General features: G+C 61.4%; 1 protein-coding gene across 2 annotated transcripts in view; it reads left to right on the top strand.

Annotated features, from left to right (window-relative positions):
* GRAMD4 (GRAM domain containing 4) overlaps positions 1 to 18,366 on the top strand; it is a 71,683-nt gene that overhangs the window by 16,740 nt on the left and 36,577 nt on the right. Inside the window, exons 1-2 of one of the 2 annotated variants that reach the window (XM_032882763.1) lie at positions 12,155 to 12,177; positions 16,246 to 16,456. In XM_032882763.1, the coding sequence (XP_032738654.1) occupies positions 16,295 to 16,456 (162 nt within the window). In that variant the 5' untranslated portion in view covers positions 12,155 to 12,177; positions 16,246 to 16,294. Of the gene's footprint in view, positions 1 to 12,154; positions 12,178 to 16,245; positions 16,457 to 18,366 lie in introns of those variants that run through there. The other variant, XM_032882762.1, reaches the window with a different exon arrangement.

Below are 18,366 nucleotides of genomic sequence, written 5' to 3'. Positions count from 1 at the left end.
GCGTTTCCATGAGGACAGAAACGGTGGCATCGTGGAGGGCAGGCTGGTGTGGATCGTGGGTCGTTACCGATGCTCTGTTCGCACATGTTCCCCTCCAGGTGCGGAAGGTGGCGTGTTCTTACCAGTTGCGGGTTTTTAGTCAATTCAGGATGCGGTGTTGGACCTTTTTTGGGTCCAATGCTGATGAAAACTCATGTGAGATGCTTGGGCCTCTTCTGCTCTGGTGAGTGAGTGGAGTCAGGAGCGTGGCCGTTGGAGGGCGGACGGCGTGGTCCTCCTGCCCCGTGGTGTGGCCGCCTGAGGACTCCACTCACAGAAGGTGTGGGACAGCCGCTGGTGCTTCCTCGCGGGACCCTCCGAGCGGCTCCCTCCCCGACCCTTAAGGGATGGTCTCTGGCCAGCTGTTCGGGGGTCTAGGTCTTTGGGGTCTGGTTGGCTGAGCTGTAGGGGCCTGCCTGGGGTTGGGGTGCCCGCAGTCCACCAGTGATGTGGCGGTGTGGGGCAGCAGTGAGCTCCTCTGAAGGGCAGGTGTCCCAGGCCCTTTTCCAGCCATGCTGAGTGGCCGGAGTGAAGGAGAAGGCGTGGGGGCTGGGGCCGGGAGCCCCGGGGCGCGTGGGGGGAAGTGAGGGCTCAGGACAGGAGCAGCAGCTTCCTCCGGGCCCCGTGGGGAGGGCTGGGCTGTGAGCTTGGCAGCCCGGCAGGAGAGGGTCTCGGGGAATGGGGACAAAGCAGACTGCGATGGGGGGTCAGGTCAGGACATTAAGATTTAGGGAGACTCCCTAACGCAGGGCAAGTCGGTTTGGGGAACCCGTGTCAACAGACGGGACTGTGTGTGTCAGTGGTCACGCTGTTACTTAAGTAGCGTGGGGATGGCCCTTGGCTTTTCAAACTACGAGCCGTGATTTTCATCCTTGCGCTTCTGGGTGTAGATTTTCCCTCACTGACCGTGTCCTCTCGGTTCTCCGTGGAGGGAGATGAAAGCCTGTGGGCAGATCAGCCCTGCTCAGCGTCGCGGCCACGCGGCCGGCGGGTTCTGTCCGATTGTCGTCGCCGAAGCAAGTTCACAGTGTGGGTTTAATTGCCTTCGCGGAGGAGTGACCTTTTCCCACGTGGGCCCCCTCGTGAGCGTGATTGAGGGGGACCCCGGTGCCTCGTTCTGCGGGCAGTGTTTCTCCCGGGGAACCGCCCAGGGAGCAAGGGGGCCGATGAGCGCACATCCCATCTGAACCCGCGAGGCCCCGGGAAAGGTCGCCTGTTTCCAGGACGGTTTGTCAGGGTCCTGTGGACACGGGGTCCTGCTGTCCTCTCCCATCTCTTCTCAGGTAACTGCGAGACGGACCGTTGCATGCACGACTGTTTGTGGCTGGTGATGCCTGTGGTCTCCGGAGAATATCCCGCCGACGCCTGAACACGTCCCTCAGCTGTCACCCACTCCTCATCTCCCTCTCCAGGGCGTCCCCCATGTTTCAGAGTCACCTTGTCGGCCCAGCAGCGAGGGGTCCGCTGCAGGCTTGCTGACGCCCAGGGGGCCTTTGGTGCTTGGGACCTGGGGTGGAGGCTGTGACGCTGCTGGCCTGGGGCCCTTAGGCCCTTGTCTCTGGTTCCCTTTCTTTCTTCTGTTTGTTTCCTTCCCTGTCACCACTCCCTTCTGCCTCACATGTGTCCCACTCCTTCTCCGGCAGGCCGTCCCCCAGGAGAGCAGCACCTGTGTGCTCCAGAATCCCGCAGTCCTGTTACCGAAGAGGCTTTCATTGGCCTGCAGGGCTCAGTCTACGTTGTGGGGGGAGTCTGGAGACAGGCTGCTGGGTGCTGAGAACCATAGACACTGTGTGCACTGGGCTGCAGAGGCAGGGTGGGCGTGCCGAAGGCCGCGCGTGTGCAGGCATGCACACTCAGGTGTGAGAGCCCATGTGCCCTGGGGCAGGGGTGTGCACCAACTGAGAGACATCTGTGGATGAGGACATCAGGGAGGGCTTCCTGGAGCAGGTGGCTTCTGTGGCCCCTGGAAGGTGCATGGTACCCAGGGTCCGGGAGGGTGTTTGTAAGCAGAGGGGGTGGGGAAATGTGCTTGGGGACCTCCTGTCGCCTGAGCCCCCAAGGAGTGAGGCAGAGGTGGAGAAGAGAGAGGTGTAGCCACTGGCCTGGCTGGGCACAGGGGCATGGCCTCGCCCCTGCTGTCTGACTCTGTGCCAAGTGTCTGCATCTGTAAGGTGAGGGTGCCCTGCCCTGCCCCTCTGAGGTTCCTCTTGCACACATGGTGACACAGAGCTGCCCTGCGCTCCATAGCCCGCCGCCCCCCGCCCGCAGTCCGGCCCACCGCCTGCCCCAGCTGAGGCCCGCTCTGGTTGTGCCTGTGGACACAGTTCCCTGCTGCCTCCCCTGGAGGCCTAGACTGGGGTCAGAGGGAGTCGTGGGCCTGTCCCCGCACGCCTTCTCTGGAATCGGGGTAGGGTGCTGGTTCTCCGAGTTGATCTCTGAGCGTTTTATATAATGTTCAGTTCGTGAGGTCGCCAGAGGCCCTTAGTTACGCGGGTTGTCTCTGTCGCTCCTCACCGGGTGAGAAAGTAAAACTAAGGACTTCAGAAATATTCTTTAATTGATCAGAAATTGCCAACTATAAACCCATTACATATTCACACAAGTAGCATATTTTATTTTCATAAAATTACCGTTCCCCCACGCGCCTCCGTAGATGGAAAAGAAACGAGTGCAGGCAGCAGGCCTGGGGCTCGGCGTGACTGAACACAGGCCGGGTGCCGGGTCCGGTCCGGGCGCCGTGGTGAGAGCAGGCGTGGGAAAGCCGATGAGCCTTGGGGTTAACCTTGCGCGTCCCCCAAAAGGGGTTCCTGGGCCGTAGTCGGAGAACTGCTGGTTTGGCCTCCAGAGAGATTTCCCTGACGTGGTGAATGAAGGTCCTTGTTTCCATTTTTTCTGCTTTCTTTAGAGTTCTTCTTATAAAAATATGTAAATAAGGTCCTTCTTATCTTTTATTTGAGACATTTGATTTTAAAACTTTGCTGTGTCAACACGTTCAGGATTCAAAAGGGGGTTGAAGCTCAAGTTGGATCTCCAGTGCCCCCCCCTTCCCCTCTCCTCCCCTCTCCTCCCCTTCCTCCCTTCCCCCTCCCACCTTCTTCCCCCGCTCCCCCTGCCCTCCCCTCCCCTCCTCCTTCTCCTTCTCTCCGGGGCTCATGGCTTCTGGCTTGCCCACACTGGCAGGTAGCAGTCAGCCCAGGCTGCAAGGTCTCCAGCGGGGCATGCAGGGGTCCTCACTTCTTCAGACGATGGGGGATCCCACGTGTGGCTGTCCCCCATGGATGGACACGAGGGCACGTCCTGCCTCTTTCTGCTGTTCCAGAAACAACAGGGCAGTGACATGACCTTGCCTGTACATCATTTTGCAAGTGTCAGAGGTTCCTGGAAATGAAATAGTGCCGTTACTGGGCGTTGCAAAATGGCCCTGTGCGCCTCCTTCCGAGCCGGGGACCCTGCTTCCTGGCCCTCACGCCCATGTGCCCCGTATCCGCTGGGCTGTTAGGGAAAAGGGCTTCTCGGTGTCATTTCAGTGTGTGTTTCTGTCTTTGTAAGTGACGATTGTCTTTCCGTCTGTTGGAGTACCGTTTGTTTGCCTTTTCTGGGAGTCGTCTGCATCTGCTGTGCGGTCTTCCACGGGGCTGTTTATGAACGGCGGACAGATTAACCCTTTGTGGCGTGTGGGCCGGCATTTCCTTCTGGATTCTCATTTGTTTCACTGCTGACAGAGGTTCCTGCCTTGCAGAAATTTGTTTTGGAAGTCATCCGTGTTCTTAACTGCGCCTCACATCTTGCTTGGAAAGGCCTAGGCTGGTCCGAGGTCCCGGACCCTCCCCTGTGGCCCCTGGGCCACTTGGAGTGTCATCTGAGCGCGGCTCCAACCTTGCTTCTCCCGCACAACGACAGGGATGTCCCAGGTCGTTTGCAGGACAGTGTGTGTCTCTTGCCCTGTGCTGTGAAATGCCACTTTGATCCTGACGGTGGCTGGGTCTGCTTCTGTACATCTGCTTTGTCCCGCGGCCCTGCTCTCTGTTGATGCGCCGTCCCCACGCCTGCGGAAGGGCTGTAGCTGCGTCACGTTCTGTTACGTGGTAGGGCTGGACATTCCGTTGTATGAGACCAGCATACCGTCCGTCTCCAGATCTCTGTCACTGTCCCATACTGAAACTCTGTCCCCATGGAACACGGACTCTCCATCCCCCTCCTCCCACCCCTGGTGCCCACCGTCACCCCTCTGTCTCTCTCTCTGTTGATGAGACTCTCCCAGGGAACGTCTGAGTAGACCCCTGCAGAATTTGTCCCTGTGTGCCTGGCTCATTTCGTTGGGCACAGTGCCCTCCAGGCTCGTCCATGCTCTAGCCCCCATCACAATTCCCGCTGTTCTCGAGGCCGAGCGATACGCCATTCTGTGCATAGACCACACTTGTTTGTCCGTCCATCGTATCTCTTCAAGCCCCAGGTGTCGGTATTGGGGTGTAGCCCCGGACGTGGGGCTGATTGGTCCTCTGGTCCTGTGTTTATTTTCTGGCCGTGGGTCCTGGGAATCAGGCCGAGTGTTGTCCTGGGAATCCGGCGGATGGACGGCCCTGAGCCAGGCGGCTCTGGTCCCTGAGCTGGCCCGTGAGCTGTCAGGGTGGGGGGGACAGGGCGGGAGTGATGGGGACCATACTGTGCCCTCGCCTCCGTCTTGCACCCAGTCATGGCTGTGAGTCCCCCTCAGGGGGGGACCCCAGAGTCGCAGCAGCCATGTTCACGGAGTCCTCTGTGCCAGCCTGGCCCAGAGACAGGCATGTGGGAGCCAGGCCTCCAACCTCCCAGAGGCAGGCGGCGGGGCTGGAAGGGGGGGCGGGAAGGCGTGAAGCCCACGGGCCGTGTCACAGTGGCTCTCTGTGCGGCTGCCGTAGGTGGGAGCTCCCCGCGCACTCCCTGTGCCGCAAGTCCGCTTCCCCTGAACGGACCAAGCCCCTCGCCCAGCCTCCTCTGCTTCCCGCGGCCTCACTGTTTTCTCAGCCCATCCTGCCGGGAGGCTCCGTGCTGCTCCCTACCCTGGGGTGTGTCCGTCTGCAGCCCGTGGCTGACTGCTGCAGCTCAGAGCAGCCTGCCCTGTGGCCCCCCGTCCCCCACTCACCCGACCCCTCTTCTGCATGGTCAGGAAGTGCCTGGGCCTTTGGCGAGCCTCCTCTGCATTCCCACACCGGGCCGCATCTGGTGCGTCGTAGCTGCTCATTAAACGCCCGCTGACCACTTCGCTTGTCGCAGTGACTCTGAGTGTGCAGCGTGGGACGGGCACGCCTGCCTCCATAGCCCCTGCGCGCACCCCCCCCCCCCCGCTGCACGGCTTGAGGCTGTGAGCCTGAGGCCCCAGGGCCGGTGCTGGAGCTGATACGCGGCTCCCTCGCGTGGCCCGCAGAGGCCCTCTGCTGCCAGGCCGGCCAGGACGCCCTAAGGAGAGACCAGACTGTCCGGCGGCCAGCCTGGAGCTTGGCGGTTACCTGGGCGGCAGGTGCAAAGACAACTTTGAGGGTTCAGGTGTGGTTTTTGTTTTTGTTTTTATTTTTTTCTTCTGCGTTGGATGTGAGTTTGTAGCAGAGGCCCGAGGAGGGAGGGCTGCCCAGCGCCTGCCGGCCCCTCTGCTCCTGCCTTGTCCCGGCCTGCGTTGTGTTCCCGCCTTGGCCTGCTGAGCAGGAAGTGTGGGTTCCATCTTCTCGCTGTGTGTTGTTTTAAACGCGGAAAACCTTTTTGTGGCATGTGGTGCTTGACACCCCAGCGAGGCCTGAAAATATCCCGAGGGCTGGCTGGGAGGTGGGGAGCGGCTGGCGGGGGAGCCCCAGGCCTGGGCTGGGCGGAGATAAAATAGTAGAAACAGAGTGGCCTCCGGGCAGGTGGTTTGGCTGAGCACGAAAACGCTTTCCGTCTAAGGGGCTGTTTAAAGCTGCAGGTTTACCCTGGTGCTCAATTTGCCTGGGAACCCGGAAGGTCTTTAAAATGCACCTCACCCACCCGTGCCCTGACTGGTTGCCAGAAACAGGTGACGGCCAGGTGCAGCCAGGTGACGGTGGCATTGGGTCAGGGGTGGTGTAGCGTGCGCTGGGAAGGGGGCAGTGCACAGCCATGGAGCATGGATTGAGGGGTTTCAGGCAGGGGGTGGGACCCGGGGCTGCCTCCTGGTGTCACAAGGGCTTATTCATTGAGTTCTTTGTCACCGCAGAGCTAGGGTCACTGCCCCGAGACCCAGGGGATGGCCCTTCAGGGTGGGCAATGCCCTCCCCCCGTGCTGTTCCCAGCTGGCTCTCCTTCCAGAGCCTCTGCCTCAGACAGGAGTCGGGGGACGTGGGGAGAAGTCCCTGGCCCACGACTCAGGTGGACGGAGATGGTTCGGTTTCCCTCACTGAGATCCTTCTGGCCCCAGGGAGCCTAGAGACCGTCCAGGCTGCCCCAACCTCACCATGGAGGGCACCTTGCCCCTCACCCCTTTCCTTAAGAAGACTAGGTGGGGGCGAGGTCCACGCACAAGCGTGTGACGCTCGGGCTGCTGGCAGTGGGACCCCTGGGCTTAGCCAGGGCCCAGGTTCCCTGTTAGTGGGCTAGTAAGTGCTGTGACCTTTCTGAGAGTTCTTGTTCCACTGGGCGTCTGTTCCTGAAGGACCAGGGGCAGTAGAGCGTGGCCCATAGGCCAAACCCAGCGCACTGCCACCTGCTTTTGTAAATAATGTTTTCGGCCCAGAGCCACACCCATTTCGTGGTCCAGCAGAGCGAGCTGAGAAGTTGGGACGGCTGCGCGGCCCGCCAAGCCCGACATTTCCTACCTGGCCCCTTGCAGAACAGGCTCGCCCTGCCCCGTGCCTCCCGTCTCTTGCAGCGTCGTAATGGTGCACTGCCTTTGGAAAGCAGCCCGATTTCAGACAGCTGCGAGCCACGCCCCTTTCTGCTTTCAGGAACTTGGGCCGGGGCCCTGGCAGGAAGTCATGCCTGGTGCCTGGAATTTGGAAGGTGTTTCCTACCAGCTGTCTCATTGGCTGGATCTTCTCAGGTCCTGGTTGCAAAGAGAAATGGAGAGAAATTGAAATGAATTTGTGTGCATTTCTGGTAGTTTATTCTATTTTCTTAGGTGACACGGAGGTTTTTGTCTAGCTGCTCCTAAACATTAGGTTTTCTTGTTAGCTCTGTTTTGTTCAAATAAATATCAGCGTGGCTACTCTGCCAGGCTCCTTACTCAATGTGCTAGGCAGAGCAGCCTGGGAGCTGTCATACAGTGAGGGATGTATTAATAGAGGCATGTGCTGTGGAGGGTGGGATAGCTGGGTCTGTCTGGGGTTAGGGCAAGCACAGGCTCTGGAGTCCAGTGAGGTTGGTTCCTGTTTCTGACATGCCACTTCTCTTTTATGCTGCTTCCCTGAGCCTCAGTTACCCCTTTTGTCAATTTAGCAGGAGTTCTTTCCTCTCAGCATTGTGACCAGGACATATGACACCTGTGATGGGGGAGCTTGTTGCTGCCTGTGATCTGGGGCCCTGCACAGGTTTTGGGGTGTACAGGAGGCTTGGAGACCGTGAAAGCATGGTGCTGAGGGTTTTTCCTCCCTTGTGTCGGGGCCCTGTGAACACTCGGTAGCAGGTGCTCCCAGCCCCTGCCTGGGGCTTCCTCTCCAGGTGTGCATCTGGGCTGAGGCCCAAATACCTGGAGACAGGTCCTCAGGTGGCCCCAGCTCACACCTGTGACGGGCACTGGCCTTTCTTATCTCTACTTCAGAGACTGGGAGGGCTGGGCTAGACATGGCTGGCCTGCCTCTGTAGACCTCACTGTCGCTCCTTGGGGCCATCCCCAGCTGGGGTCAGGGGGCATAGGCCTGGTTTGTGCAGGGCAGGTGGCAAGGCTGAGGCTTGGTCCTGGTGCACCGGCTGTGGGGTGCTGCACCTTCTCTGAATTGGACGCCTGAATCCCTGCCCCAGGTTCTGGTCTGAATCCTCCCTTGGGGTTCTGGGGACCGTGGCCCTTGCTTCCCACTGCCTACAGGCTCCGGTCACCCACCAGCCCTTCCTTTCCTGCCTGTAGACAGTTTGGAAGTTTCTGATGGCCGGGGGGGTGGGGGCGAGGTGGGTCTTGAGTGTCCTGGACCCTCTTACCCTAGCTTCCCCGCTCTGTCAGGCAGGGTCATCACCATAGCGCCCCACGGGGAAAGTGACAGTGTGCAGGGAGAGTGACCTTTGTTGAATGTGGATTTGGAAGGTAGGATCTGGGATTTTGTCCTCATTACTGCTGCTCACTGGGTGAGGACGACGGGGTCCTTCTCCACACAGCTGAGTGTGCTCCCTGGTACTCTTGGAGGAGGGACGACCATCAACATGCCTTCAAACCCAGCGACCAGCACGGAGGAAGGGGGTGTGACCCGCACCAGGTCATGTGGCACGGCAGGTGGCATCCTGCTCTGGGCACTTGGGACCACTGCGCTCGAGGCTGGATGGTGAGGAGGGGATCAGTAGACCGCTCCCAGTGGGCTCCCCAGTGGGAATGGCCCCAGGCAGGCACGTGTCCCCTGACTGTCCCCTCAGCTGTGGTTGGTGTGTGGACGATTATGCTACAGGACGCCCGAGTGGGGGTGACCTCATGGAGAGTAGGAGCTGCTGGCTGGGCAGGCGGGTGGTGTCACACCACATGTGGGAAGAATGAGGGGGTCACCTGGTGGCTGGGAATGCCTTGGATAGCAGGAATGTCCCTGGTGGGGTCCCAGGGGTTCAGGGGTGGGTCTTGGCACCTCCTTGGGGACCCAAGGGGGCTGGGATGGGGAGGATGGTAGGTGGAGTCTGGCTCCGTTCTGCTGTCCAGGCCCAGTGAGTTCATGGTCTGGGTCCCACCTCCAGGACTGTCTTTGGTCCCTTTGGCCCTCTCAGGGGCTCGAACTTTGCATTTTGACCTTGGCTTCTGTTTCCTGCATGTGTCCCCGAGCCCTATAGGGGAAGAAGGGTGAATGGGAGCGCTGAGTCCCTTGGTGTTTCCTGAGCCTTGTTCTTATGTGCCTGTGACAGTGTGAGATGGAGGGAGGAGGACCCATGTACTGGCACCAGCCTGTACCAGCTCGTACCAGCCTGTACCAGCCCTTACCGGCCCGTACCAGCTCATACCAGCTTGTACCAGCCCGTACTGGCCTGTACCAGCTTGTACCAGCCTATACCAGCTCATACCAGCTCGTGCCGGCCCACACCAGCCCACAGGCACTGTTAGCATTGCAGGGATCCAGGAGTTGGCCAGTAGTAAGAACGGGAGCCTGTAAACTCAAAGTTAGGTAAACTTGAAGCAAACGTACCCGACCGAACCCCTCCTTGCGGAACTGCCATCACTGCTTTTATTCGCTGGCGTGATCCCAAGCCGGTTTGCATCGGTCTTGTCTGAAAGGTGGACATCCTGGCTCACAGTGGCCATGGCATCGGGCCTAGTCACGCACCCATGCCTGCGCGTCTTTGGCGGCTCGCAGATGGCCCTGATGGGAGCAGCCACACCCCCGGAATGGGCCAATGCCATGCATCAGGGCTTCACTTCTTGTTTTGTTGGCTGTCTGGGCTTCATTGAGGGACGGAAAAACCACGTGTGTGACACGTGTAACCACTTGCTGTGAGTGGCGCAGAGGAGCCGAGGTGACTGTCCGCTGCTCTCAGAAAGCCGTCCTGCCCTTGGGCAGGGGAGTCCCTGTCTGCGAGCCGCGCGTGGGGCCCTGACGCGTGCCTCCCGCATGCACCTTGTCTGTCTGGTTTGTGTGAACAGAATCACCAGCTGGCATTCCTGCCCGCGCCGGACTCATCTGCCAGCTGCGACCGTGGTGGACAAGGGAGGGGTGTTAGGAGACGTCGGAACGCCCGTGAGCAGCGCCGGCCACACGTTTTACCAGTAGTTGTGAGTGTGTGTGCAGCTGTGTGTCCGTGTGGTTTCTAAGAGCCGTCCGACCTACGTCTCTGCTCTCGGGTCCCCGGGGCCACTCCCTGCGCCATCACGAGCTCTCCAGGCCGTGCGCGTGATCCCAGGTCACAGAAGAGGGGGGTGACAGCTCACACCAGGCCCTCCCAGCTCTCCCGCTCTCTCTGACTCTCCAGGGCCACCCAGGCCATCATCAGGGTCACTGAGCTGGTGGGACCTGTCTGCATATCTTCACTGACTGATTACACCGGGGGTTTTGGACTGACCTTCGTGGGGGCAGACAGGCCTGGAAGATGCTTGCTCCTGGGAAGAAATTCAGGCCTCCACCCCCCCCCTCCAGAGACACACCCAGGTTATTAGAAACTTGGTGTTAAGTTTTCTGCAAGTGTTTATGGATTTAAGGGCTGCAAACCCCAGCAGGTCTCCTGGATGAAGTCCGTGGACGGCCCTTTGCTCTGAGGGCTCTGTGGAAGGACAGCTCTTTGCGGCTGTGGCCAGGGGGCCCAGAGCCGGCGTAGGGCCCCGTGTTTCCTGGTGCTCAGAGGCTGGTCAGCACGGCCCCTCCCTTGCGCATCATTGCTTCATTTGCGGGACGAGGGTTTGTGAGCCCAGCACAGGTAATGGCTGGCCTCTGCCCTTAGGGCCTTTATTCTTACAGGGCAGGGCTGGGTGCCCAAATCCTAAATAGGGGCGTTAGCTGGAAGTTCCCAGACCCCAAACCAAATGGGATGATGGCTTTCAAGGTGGGGTACTTGGAGAAAAAGGCTCCGGGATGAGGAATCCCCCAGAACTAGAGGTGCTGGGCCCCACAGTAGGAGCAAAGGTAGTGGCCAGAGGACCTCCGGGGTCTGGAAGTCTGGTTTCCTGCCACATGGAGAAGGGCTCTGTGAGGTGCCGTAGGACCCCGGCCCCAAGTCTAGCAGGGCAGGAGGGTGCGGTCAGGGTGGAGAGGCAGACGGTTGTGGGGCCTAGCTTGGAGAGGAAGGCCGTGCGTGCTGCAGGTGGCCGTGGAGTGATGGCGGGTTCCTTCAGGGGCTGTGGCTTGAGCAGCATGGATACACACGCCATCCAGCAGGAGGGCGAGCGGAGACTGGCTCTGCCCTAAGCCCGATGGAACCGAGACATCCAGCAGGCCGGCCGCAGATAAGCCGGAGCAGAGCTCCTGGGGAAGCCTGCAGGAGCTAGTCTGGGGGCAGGACATCTGGGTGTGGACACCAGGAGTATTTGGGGTCCTGCTGCCTGTGCCCAGCTGGCAGGACTGAGCTGGGAATCTGGGGTGAGGGAAGGGGCTCACACACAATCCTTGTGTTTGGGGAGACCTGGGGGTCATCCGCTGTGAGCCAGCATCTTGAGCCTGGCATGTGGTTGGGGACAGGGTCAGTGGCTCTGGCATCAGACCTCTCCCAGGTGAGTGCTTAGCACAGGGCCCTGCAGGGCTGAACAGGAGTTGGGTGTGTGCTGGGGTTCTGGGGGTGAGGCCCTTGAGGCGCTGATTAGGACACCCAACTCAGCACCTCCCCAACCCTCCTGGTCCCCTTGCAGAGCCTCAGAATCTGCGGCTGCCATCCTAGGCCACTCTGACTGCGGGGTCTGGAGCTGTCTTCCCAGAGGACAGGGAGGATGGGCTGGCTCTGGGCCTGGCTTGGGGAGAGGTGAGGCGTGGGTTCTCAGCATCTGTGACTCCCAGGAAGAAGGCTTAGGACGGGGCTGGATCCTGTGGGAAAGGGGACACTGTTTATCCTCAGATCAGCAGGAGAGCCCCTAGATAATCGGGAGACGAGGCCAGGCCGGGGAGTGACAGGCGCAGCGGGTCAAGGGAGATTGGCTGGGACACGGCAAGCGCCAGAGACCAGGAACTACTCTTTTAAGAATCTTGGCTGGGAAGGGAAATGAAGTCCTTTGTGGTTTCCAAGTCCAGTTTCCCTAGACACTGCTGTCTTTGTGTGTCCAGAAGCCATTCAGCGGGTTTCCAGAGCAGCACGCTTTGTGTCCCGGGGCCAGCTCTGCTGGACTCAGTCCTGCATGCAGGGGACGCGGAGCCCGGCGGGTGCTGCCCGGAGCCGGCCGAGCCCCACCACCCTGTGCCGCAGCCCCAGGTGCCCCTGCCTCGCGTGTTCCCGGCTCGCCTGCTGCCCACGGCCAGGGTTCCAGCGTCCTTGCAGAACGCCCTGGCTCTGAGCAGGGTTCTGGAGTAGCTACGGCCAGGGGGCCTCTCCCAGAGCGTCTGCGTCCACGCGGAGGTATGGGAGGGGATTCCCTCCGCCGGAGGCAGGGCATGTGGCCACGGATCCCGCTGAGCAGCTGGGCCCCCTTGGGGTGGGGGGCTTACGGGAGCTGCCCTGAGTTGCCTAGGCTGGGCCCGTGGGTGCTTGTGGGGGGGGGGGCCGGTCCCGGGGGGGGCATCTGAGGAGGTAGGGTCAGGGCGGGGGGGGCCGGTGGGATAAAGGGAGGGCTAGCTGGGTGCTGGGGGACACATGGCAGCAGTGTCCAGAACGCAGGTGCAAGTAGAATTTGTCGAAAGGGCACCCACTCCGCATGGGCTGTGTGTGCAAAGCTTCGCTCTGGGTCCCACTTGGTGTCTGAGATCCGGCCTCCTCCGTGTCCAGCATGATGGTCCACACTGGTCCCCCATCTTTAGTGGACAGTGGGAGATGAACCGGGTTGAACAGTGTGTCCTCCCCAAATTCCTATCTACCTGGATTTTGTGGACCTGGCCTCGCTTGGCACAGAGACTGAACGACGTAATCGAGACGATGGTGTCCTGGGCTAGGCTGTGCCACACTCCAGCCCAGCGCAGGGGTGCAGCGTGACTCCCCTCGCAGCCTGGACCCGGCCCCTGGTGGGGAGGGTGGGGAGTCCTGGGTCTGGTTCTGAGCAGACAGTCGTGTGGATGTTTCATCCTTTGAGGGGCCCAGGGAGCCTGGGGGAACAGGGGGATGGGGCCAGGCTTCTGGGAGCCCCTCTCTTGGGGGGACTGTGTGTCGAGACACCCTGGTGCGGGCTGACATGAGCCGGCAGGAAGAGCCCAGGGTTGGGGTGAGCTGGCGGCGGGCAGGACACGCCCGTGGCTCCCTGAGGCATGCATTGCGTTCTGATGGTGCGGGGGGCTGGACACTGGGTGCTTTGTCCCCTGTCCTGCTGCTGCTGTTTTGTCGGCTTGCTGGAGCCAAACTGGGAGAGTCCAGCTCTGTCCCAGCTCCAGGGATGGCAGAGAATCCCGGACGGCGAGAACCCACCAAGCCAGAGCCTTGCAGGGGGAACAGAGCTTGGTTGGCATGAGGCCAGCCCTGGGCCCTCTGCTCTGGGCACAAGTCAGCCAGGGGTCCCTGCTCCCAAGCCGCAGCCTGGCCTGCCCCCTGCACCCCGAGTTCCTCTGATGCCGGCTGCTGAGGAGTCCCTCGAGCCTCCTTGGAGACGAGAGGAGGTAGGTTTCATATGGCTATACTTCCCATACCCAGTGTTTTATTTCTGTGGTTTAAAAAGCAGTAGGACCACTTTATAGGACATCTGGAGAGAGTCTCGTATACCACCCCGTGCAGGGTCCTGTGTTACCTTTGGACTATTTGCCATCACCGTGCGGCGGGGGGGGCGGCAGCCTTTGTCCCTAGGGGCTGAGGTCCTGTGTGAGTCCCCTGTGATGCTGTGCCTGCTGCGTGGGGGGCGGGGCGGCTGGATCGTGGGCCGTGCTGCGGGGTCATATCTCCCCACGGGGGCAACACACTCCCCACGTGTTGGGTTCGCGCTCAGGAGGCAGCCTCACCGGCTCCGAGGGCGTCCGCGCTCATGGTTCTGCCGCCTTCTGCCTCGCGGCCTGGCTGGTGTTTCCTTTTTAGGGAACTTGGAGGTTTTTGCTCGAGTGGTGGGTAGATCTCCTCTGGCTGCAAATTCTTCTGCTCAGGAAAACTCGCCCATCTGTGCTCTGGGGTCCTGTAGCTCCTGCGCACGTCTGGGAGCGGCCGCAGCGCGCCCGTGGTCGTCCCTCACGGCCCACGGGCCTACGCCTGGTTCTGCCGCATTCTTTTCTTCTTTAGCAAGTGGAAGGCTGGGGGTTCCCAGGGGCTCCATCGGGGAAGCGGCTGCCTTTGGCTCAGGTCATGGTCCTGGGGTCCTGGGACCGAGCCCTGACTCCCTCCCCCCGCCCCTCCCCCGGCGCGGGCTGGCGCGTTCTCTCCCTTCTCGGATGAGGAAATAAGTCAGTCTAGTAAAAAACAATCAGAAGTTTGCTTCTGTCCGCCTGACTCTTAGACTCTTTCATGCCGTGATTATTCTTGTCGTTTCTCTTAAACAGGCCGATAGCCCCTCTCTGGGGACCTGGTCAGCACGAAGTTCTCTTTTCTTTAGGTTTCTGTTAGTTTTGAAGTTTCTTCGCCTGCTCCGTGTCTGCGGAGCTCACGGCCGCTGTTCTTCCGGGAGGCCAGCCTGCGCCCTCGCCCACATGCACGCAGCCTGCTGCCCTGGGGCCCCGTGGCCCCCCCACAGCGCCCCACGGCTGCCTGTGGCCCACACCAGCCCCCCCGAGGCCACCCCGGGCCCCCACAGCCCCCCTTGGCGTCATGCACTTCTGGGCTTTCCTGGGTCCTGGGGGCCTTGGGCATTGGGTGTCCTGTCGTTTTCGCCACCAGGGCCACAACAGGCCCCCTGGTAGTACTCCTGGTGAGCTCCGAGAAGCGCCTGGCCCAGGACCCCTCCCTCCCCGTGCAACATACCCCTGCTGTTCTCATAGATCAGAGCGAGTTCTGGTCCATCCGGCTGGAGTCCTAGGAGCCCCACTGTTGGCACCACTGCTCGGGGCAAGCAAGCTTGCCGAGGGGGGCGGAGGGCCCTTGCAGGGTGGGGGGCAGACATCCCGGGCCGTGATTGGAGAGTCCTTCAAGAGTGTTTGTGCCTGCACAGTCCCAAACAGGAAGTACTTTTCCCCAACTTTGTGGTTCTCCCTGACACATCCCAACTGGGATAGTCGGGGCCGAGTTGATGGATTCCATCCGGCTCGGCCCCCTCCCTGCCCGCCTTGTGTGGAGATGCTCGAGTGTTCATTGGGGCCAGCGTCCGGTTCCCGGTGTGCGTCATCTGGGGCTCCCAGAGCGCTGGCCTCCCTGGTCTCATTCCTTCTGAGGCCGAAGCCAAGGCCCAGCAGTGGGTAAGCAGAGGAAGAGGCTTTGAGCCCCACTGTGTCCCGAGCCCCCACCCTCCTCCTGGGACCCAGGGCCGCTTGTAGAAGGTGGGGGGCTGGGTCTTGTGGGATACCCCAGACGCGCAGCCCTGCGCCCAGGAGCTGTGTGACTGGGACTTGGGTTGGGGTTTGTGGCTTCTGCTGTGGGCTTCAGAGGGAGGCTGGCTGCACGTACAAACGAGCCGCTCCCACTCTGCCCCCTGGGGCTTTGAGGGGCCGGTTGGCCTCTGCTGGCCCAGTTGGTGCAGAGATATGGGGCAACCTGCTACATGTCCATCTCCAGGCGAGCATTCATGTTTGAACTCACACGTGTCCTCCCCCCGTGTGACCCTGCACTGGGCTGGAGGGCACAGGCAGGCAGCCTTCTTTCTGCACCTGTGGCCTGGGGCTGTGCTGGGGAAGCAGGTGGGCCATTGCTGGGCTCCTGACCAGCCCGTGTGTGGGAGGATCTCTCTGAGCACAACCTCAGCAAGCTGGTGAGGGCCGACCGGCGAGCAGGAAGCTGCTTGCGGCAGACGGAGCAGCCTGGGTTGTGTCCCTAAAAGTAGAGACCAGGCCGAGTCAGGGCACACGAAGCCAGGGCTCTGCTGGGTTCGGAAGGGATCTACTGAGACATCCTCCTGCCGAGCATTCCAGTGGTTTCTGGGCGTTTGCTGCTGTCTGGGCGGTGTGCATAGCTACAGCTCTGAGCGCATCCTTGATGGCCGGCTTGCTCTAGGAGTGGCCAGCCCTCCTCCCCTTCTCTTTGAAGCGTTTCTGCCCTGGCTTCCCCAGGTTCTGGCCTCCTTGTGCACCAGGTTGGCCGTCTTTGTGGCCGGGAAGGTCCTGCTGAGAGGCCTGGCTTTCTTCTGCCTTGTAGGGCACATGGGGGAGGTAACATTGTTGGGGCCAGGGGCAGGGACTTGGCCAGCTGAGCGGGAGTGGTGGAGGGGCCCAATCTGGTGGGTGCCAGGTGGGAGCCAGTGGGCCCCGAGTTTTCCTTGAAAACCCAGAGCGGCCCCTCCCCGAGGGCAGGGCTCAGCCGCGGGACCAAGGTGTACGGAGGAGAGCCATGTGCTCGGGCAGGTGCGTGCGCCGTGGGGCAGGTGGCCAGCAGGGGTGGCCGAGTGACCGAGCCTCTTCCTTTCTTCCCGTGCAGGGACCCCGACCGTCATGTTAAGGTAAAGCAGAGGGGCTCAGTGCTGAACATGCTAAGGAGGCTGGACAAAATCAGGTTCAGAGGTCACAAGAGAGACGACTTCCTCGATCTAGCAGAGTCTCCAAATGCCTCGGACACCGAATGCGGAGATGAGGTGCCCCTGAAGATGCCTCGGACCTCGGCCCGGGACAGCGAGGAGCTGAGGGACGCTGTGAGTATCCCAGGCGGGCCAGCGCGCCCTCCACCGTCCGGCTTTGGCCCTGAGGACCACCGCGGGGGGCGAGGGTCCGCCCCCCCTTACATGGTCCAGCTGAGTGCGCCCTTGGCATCTGCGTCCTGACCAGTGCGGCTCCCTTCTGCCCTTGTCTTGCTCCCCACCGGACCTCACTGGCCACTGGCAGGTGCCCGGCTCCCCGATCAAGGATGGCACAGCCTTTATCACGGGTCCATCTAGCCGCCGGATTTCTTTTCCTTCCTCGCTGGCTTCCTCGGTGGTTGGCTGACTTCTCATGGGGAAGCCACGCACAGAAAGCTGGCCCCTGTGGGCTGGTCCGAGGGCGCTCTTCAGCGGGGCAGCAAGTGTCCATTGAGCAGCTCAGCTGGGCAGCGTGGCCGTGGCGGGAGCCGGACTTGGGTGGGCTCTGCCCTCTGGAAGGTTGTGCCTCTTCAGCTGGGAGTGGGGCAGGGGCAGGGTGGGCTCTGGCCAGAGGTGATCACGGGGCTCACCGTCATGGGCACAGCTGCCCGATGTTCCCCTTTGCCGGTGAAGAAGCCCAGAGCCATCTTGCCCGGTGTGGATGACCGGAGTCGGTGGTCTGTTGGTTTCCTCTCTGAGCTCCCGAGCCAGCTCTCCTTCCCAGGTGTGGCCTGTGAGCACCCGACTTCTCTGGCTTCTTATATCATTAATGCCTTTGAACAGGGACTACGAGTTCGCTCCTGGCAGGAATGAATAATTTACCAGCACTGCCTCCAGAAGCCGGGCTGCCCGATCAGGTGGGCCGGTGCTGCAGAGCCGCGAGCGGAGCCCACCTGGGTGTTGGCCACTGTCTGCTGGCACAGGTGGGCTGGTCCTCCAGCCTCGGGGTGCCTGAGGGGGCCGTGGCCCTGCTGCTGGGTCTCCCGGGGCACTGTGTGTGGCCGGTGGCAGCCTGGGGCGCTGCGAGCCACGGTTCTCTGTGGTGGTCCTTGGGCTAAGTGGGCCGTGGCCTCTCAGGAGCGTGAATCCCCACACGGGGGTCTGAGCGCACCATGGGGTGCGACAGGGATTTTGCGGCAGACTCATCGGGCGCCCTGCTCCATCCGGCTGTCCATCCTGCCAGAACTCTGTGGCAGCCGCCCTGCTGTGGGTGCCCTCTCAGGAGAGGCCTGGACTTGCCTTGGTGCGCGGGGCCTGCAGGGCTGTGCCTGCGCCCCTGAGGTTGGTCTGAGCGGTGGCCGCTGCACCGGGATGTGCCAGCGATGCGTTGACCGCTCCCCACCGCGGGACCCTCTCCCCTGTGGGCCGCATCCCTGCTGGGCGTGCTGGGCGTGCAGGGCCCGAGCTATCTGTTGTCCTGGTGGCTGTTACCAGGCCGCAAGGACGCAGCGGCATCCCCGTGGCTTTCCACTCTGCGACGGGGGAAGAGCGAGGCTCTGATTAGTGGCTGTTGCTGTGAGGTGAGGCTGGTCATCTATGGGCTTAGGCTTTGGGGTTTTTTTACTTTACTTATCTTTGACTGTGGTAAAATACTCCTAGAGCTCCCGTCCTGTTCACCGTTTGGTGTGTTATGTGCTCTCACGGTGTCGTGTGACCATCACCCTGTCCGTCTCCAGAATGTCGTCCTCACCCCAGATACAAACCCTGTCTCCGTAAAACACTGACCCCACCCTGCCCCCCAGCCCCTGGCGCCCACATCTACTTTCCATCTCTGGGCCAGCTGGTCCCACGAGAGAGTCCTGTAGTGATTGTCGGTTCGTGCCTGGCTGCCCCCTGGGTCCCGGGCAGAGTGGACGCTGCAGTGGAGGGCAAGGCCATGGGCAGGGGAGGGGGCCTGGGCCAGTGGACAGGCTTGAGGAGGCCCGAGATGGCGGGGTGTGTGGGGAGAGGGTGCAGCAGTGGGGGTGATGTCCAGCTCGGGGTGT

The sequence above is a fragment of the Lontra canadensis genome, unplaced genomic scaffold, assembly GCF_010015895.1.
Source record: "Lontra canadensis isolate GAN:19392208 unplaced genomic scaffold, GSC_riverotter_1.0 scaffold84, whole genome shotgun sequence".
Taxonomy (NCBI): Eukaryota; Metazoa; Chordata; class Mammalia; order Carnivora; family Mustelidae; genus Lontra; species Lontra canadensis.
This window is presented reverse-complemented; position numbering and strand designations above follow the sequence as displayed.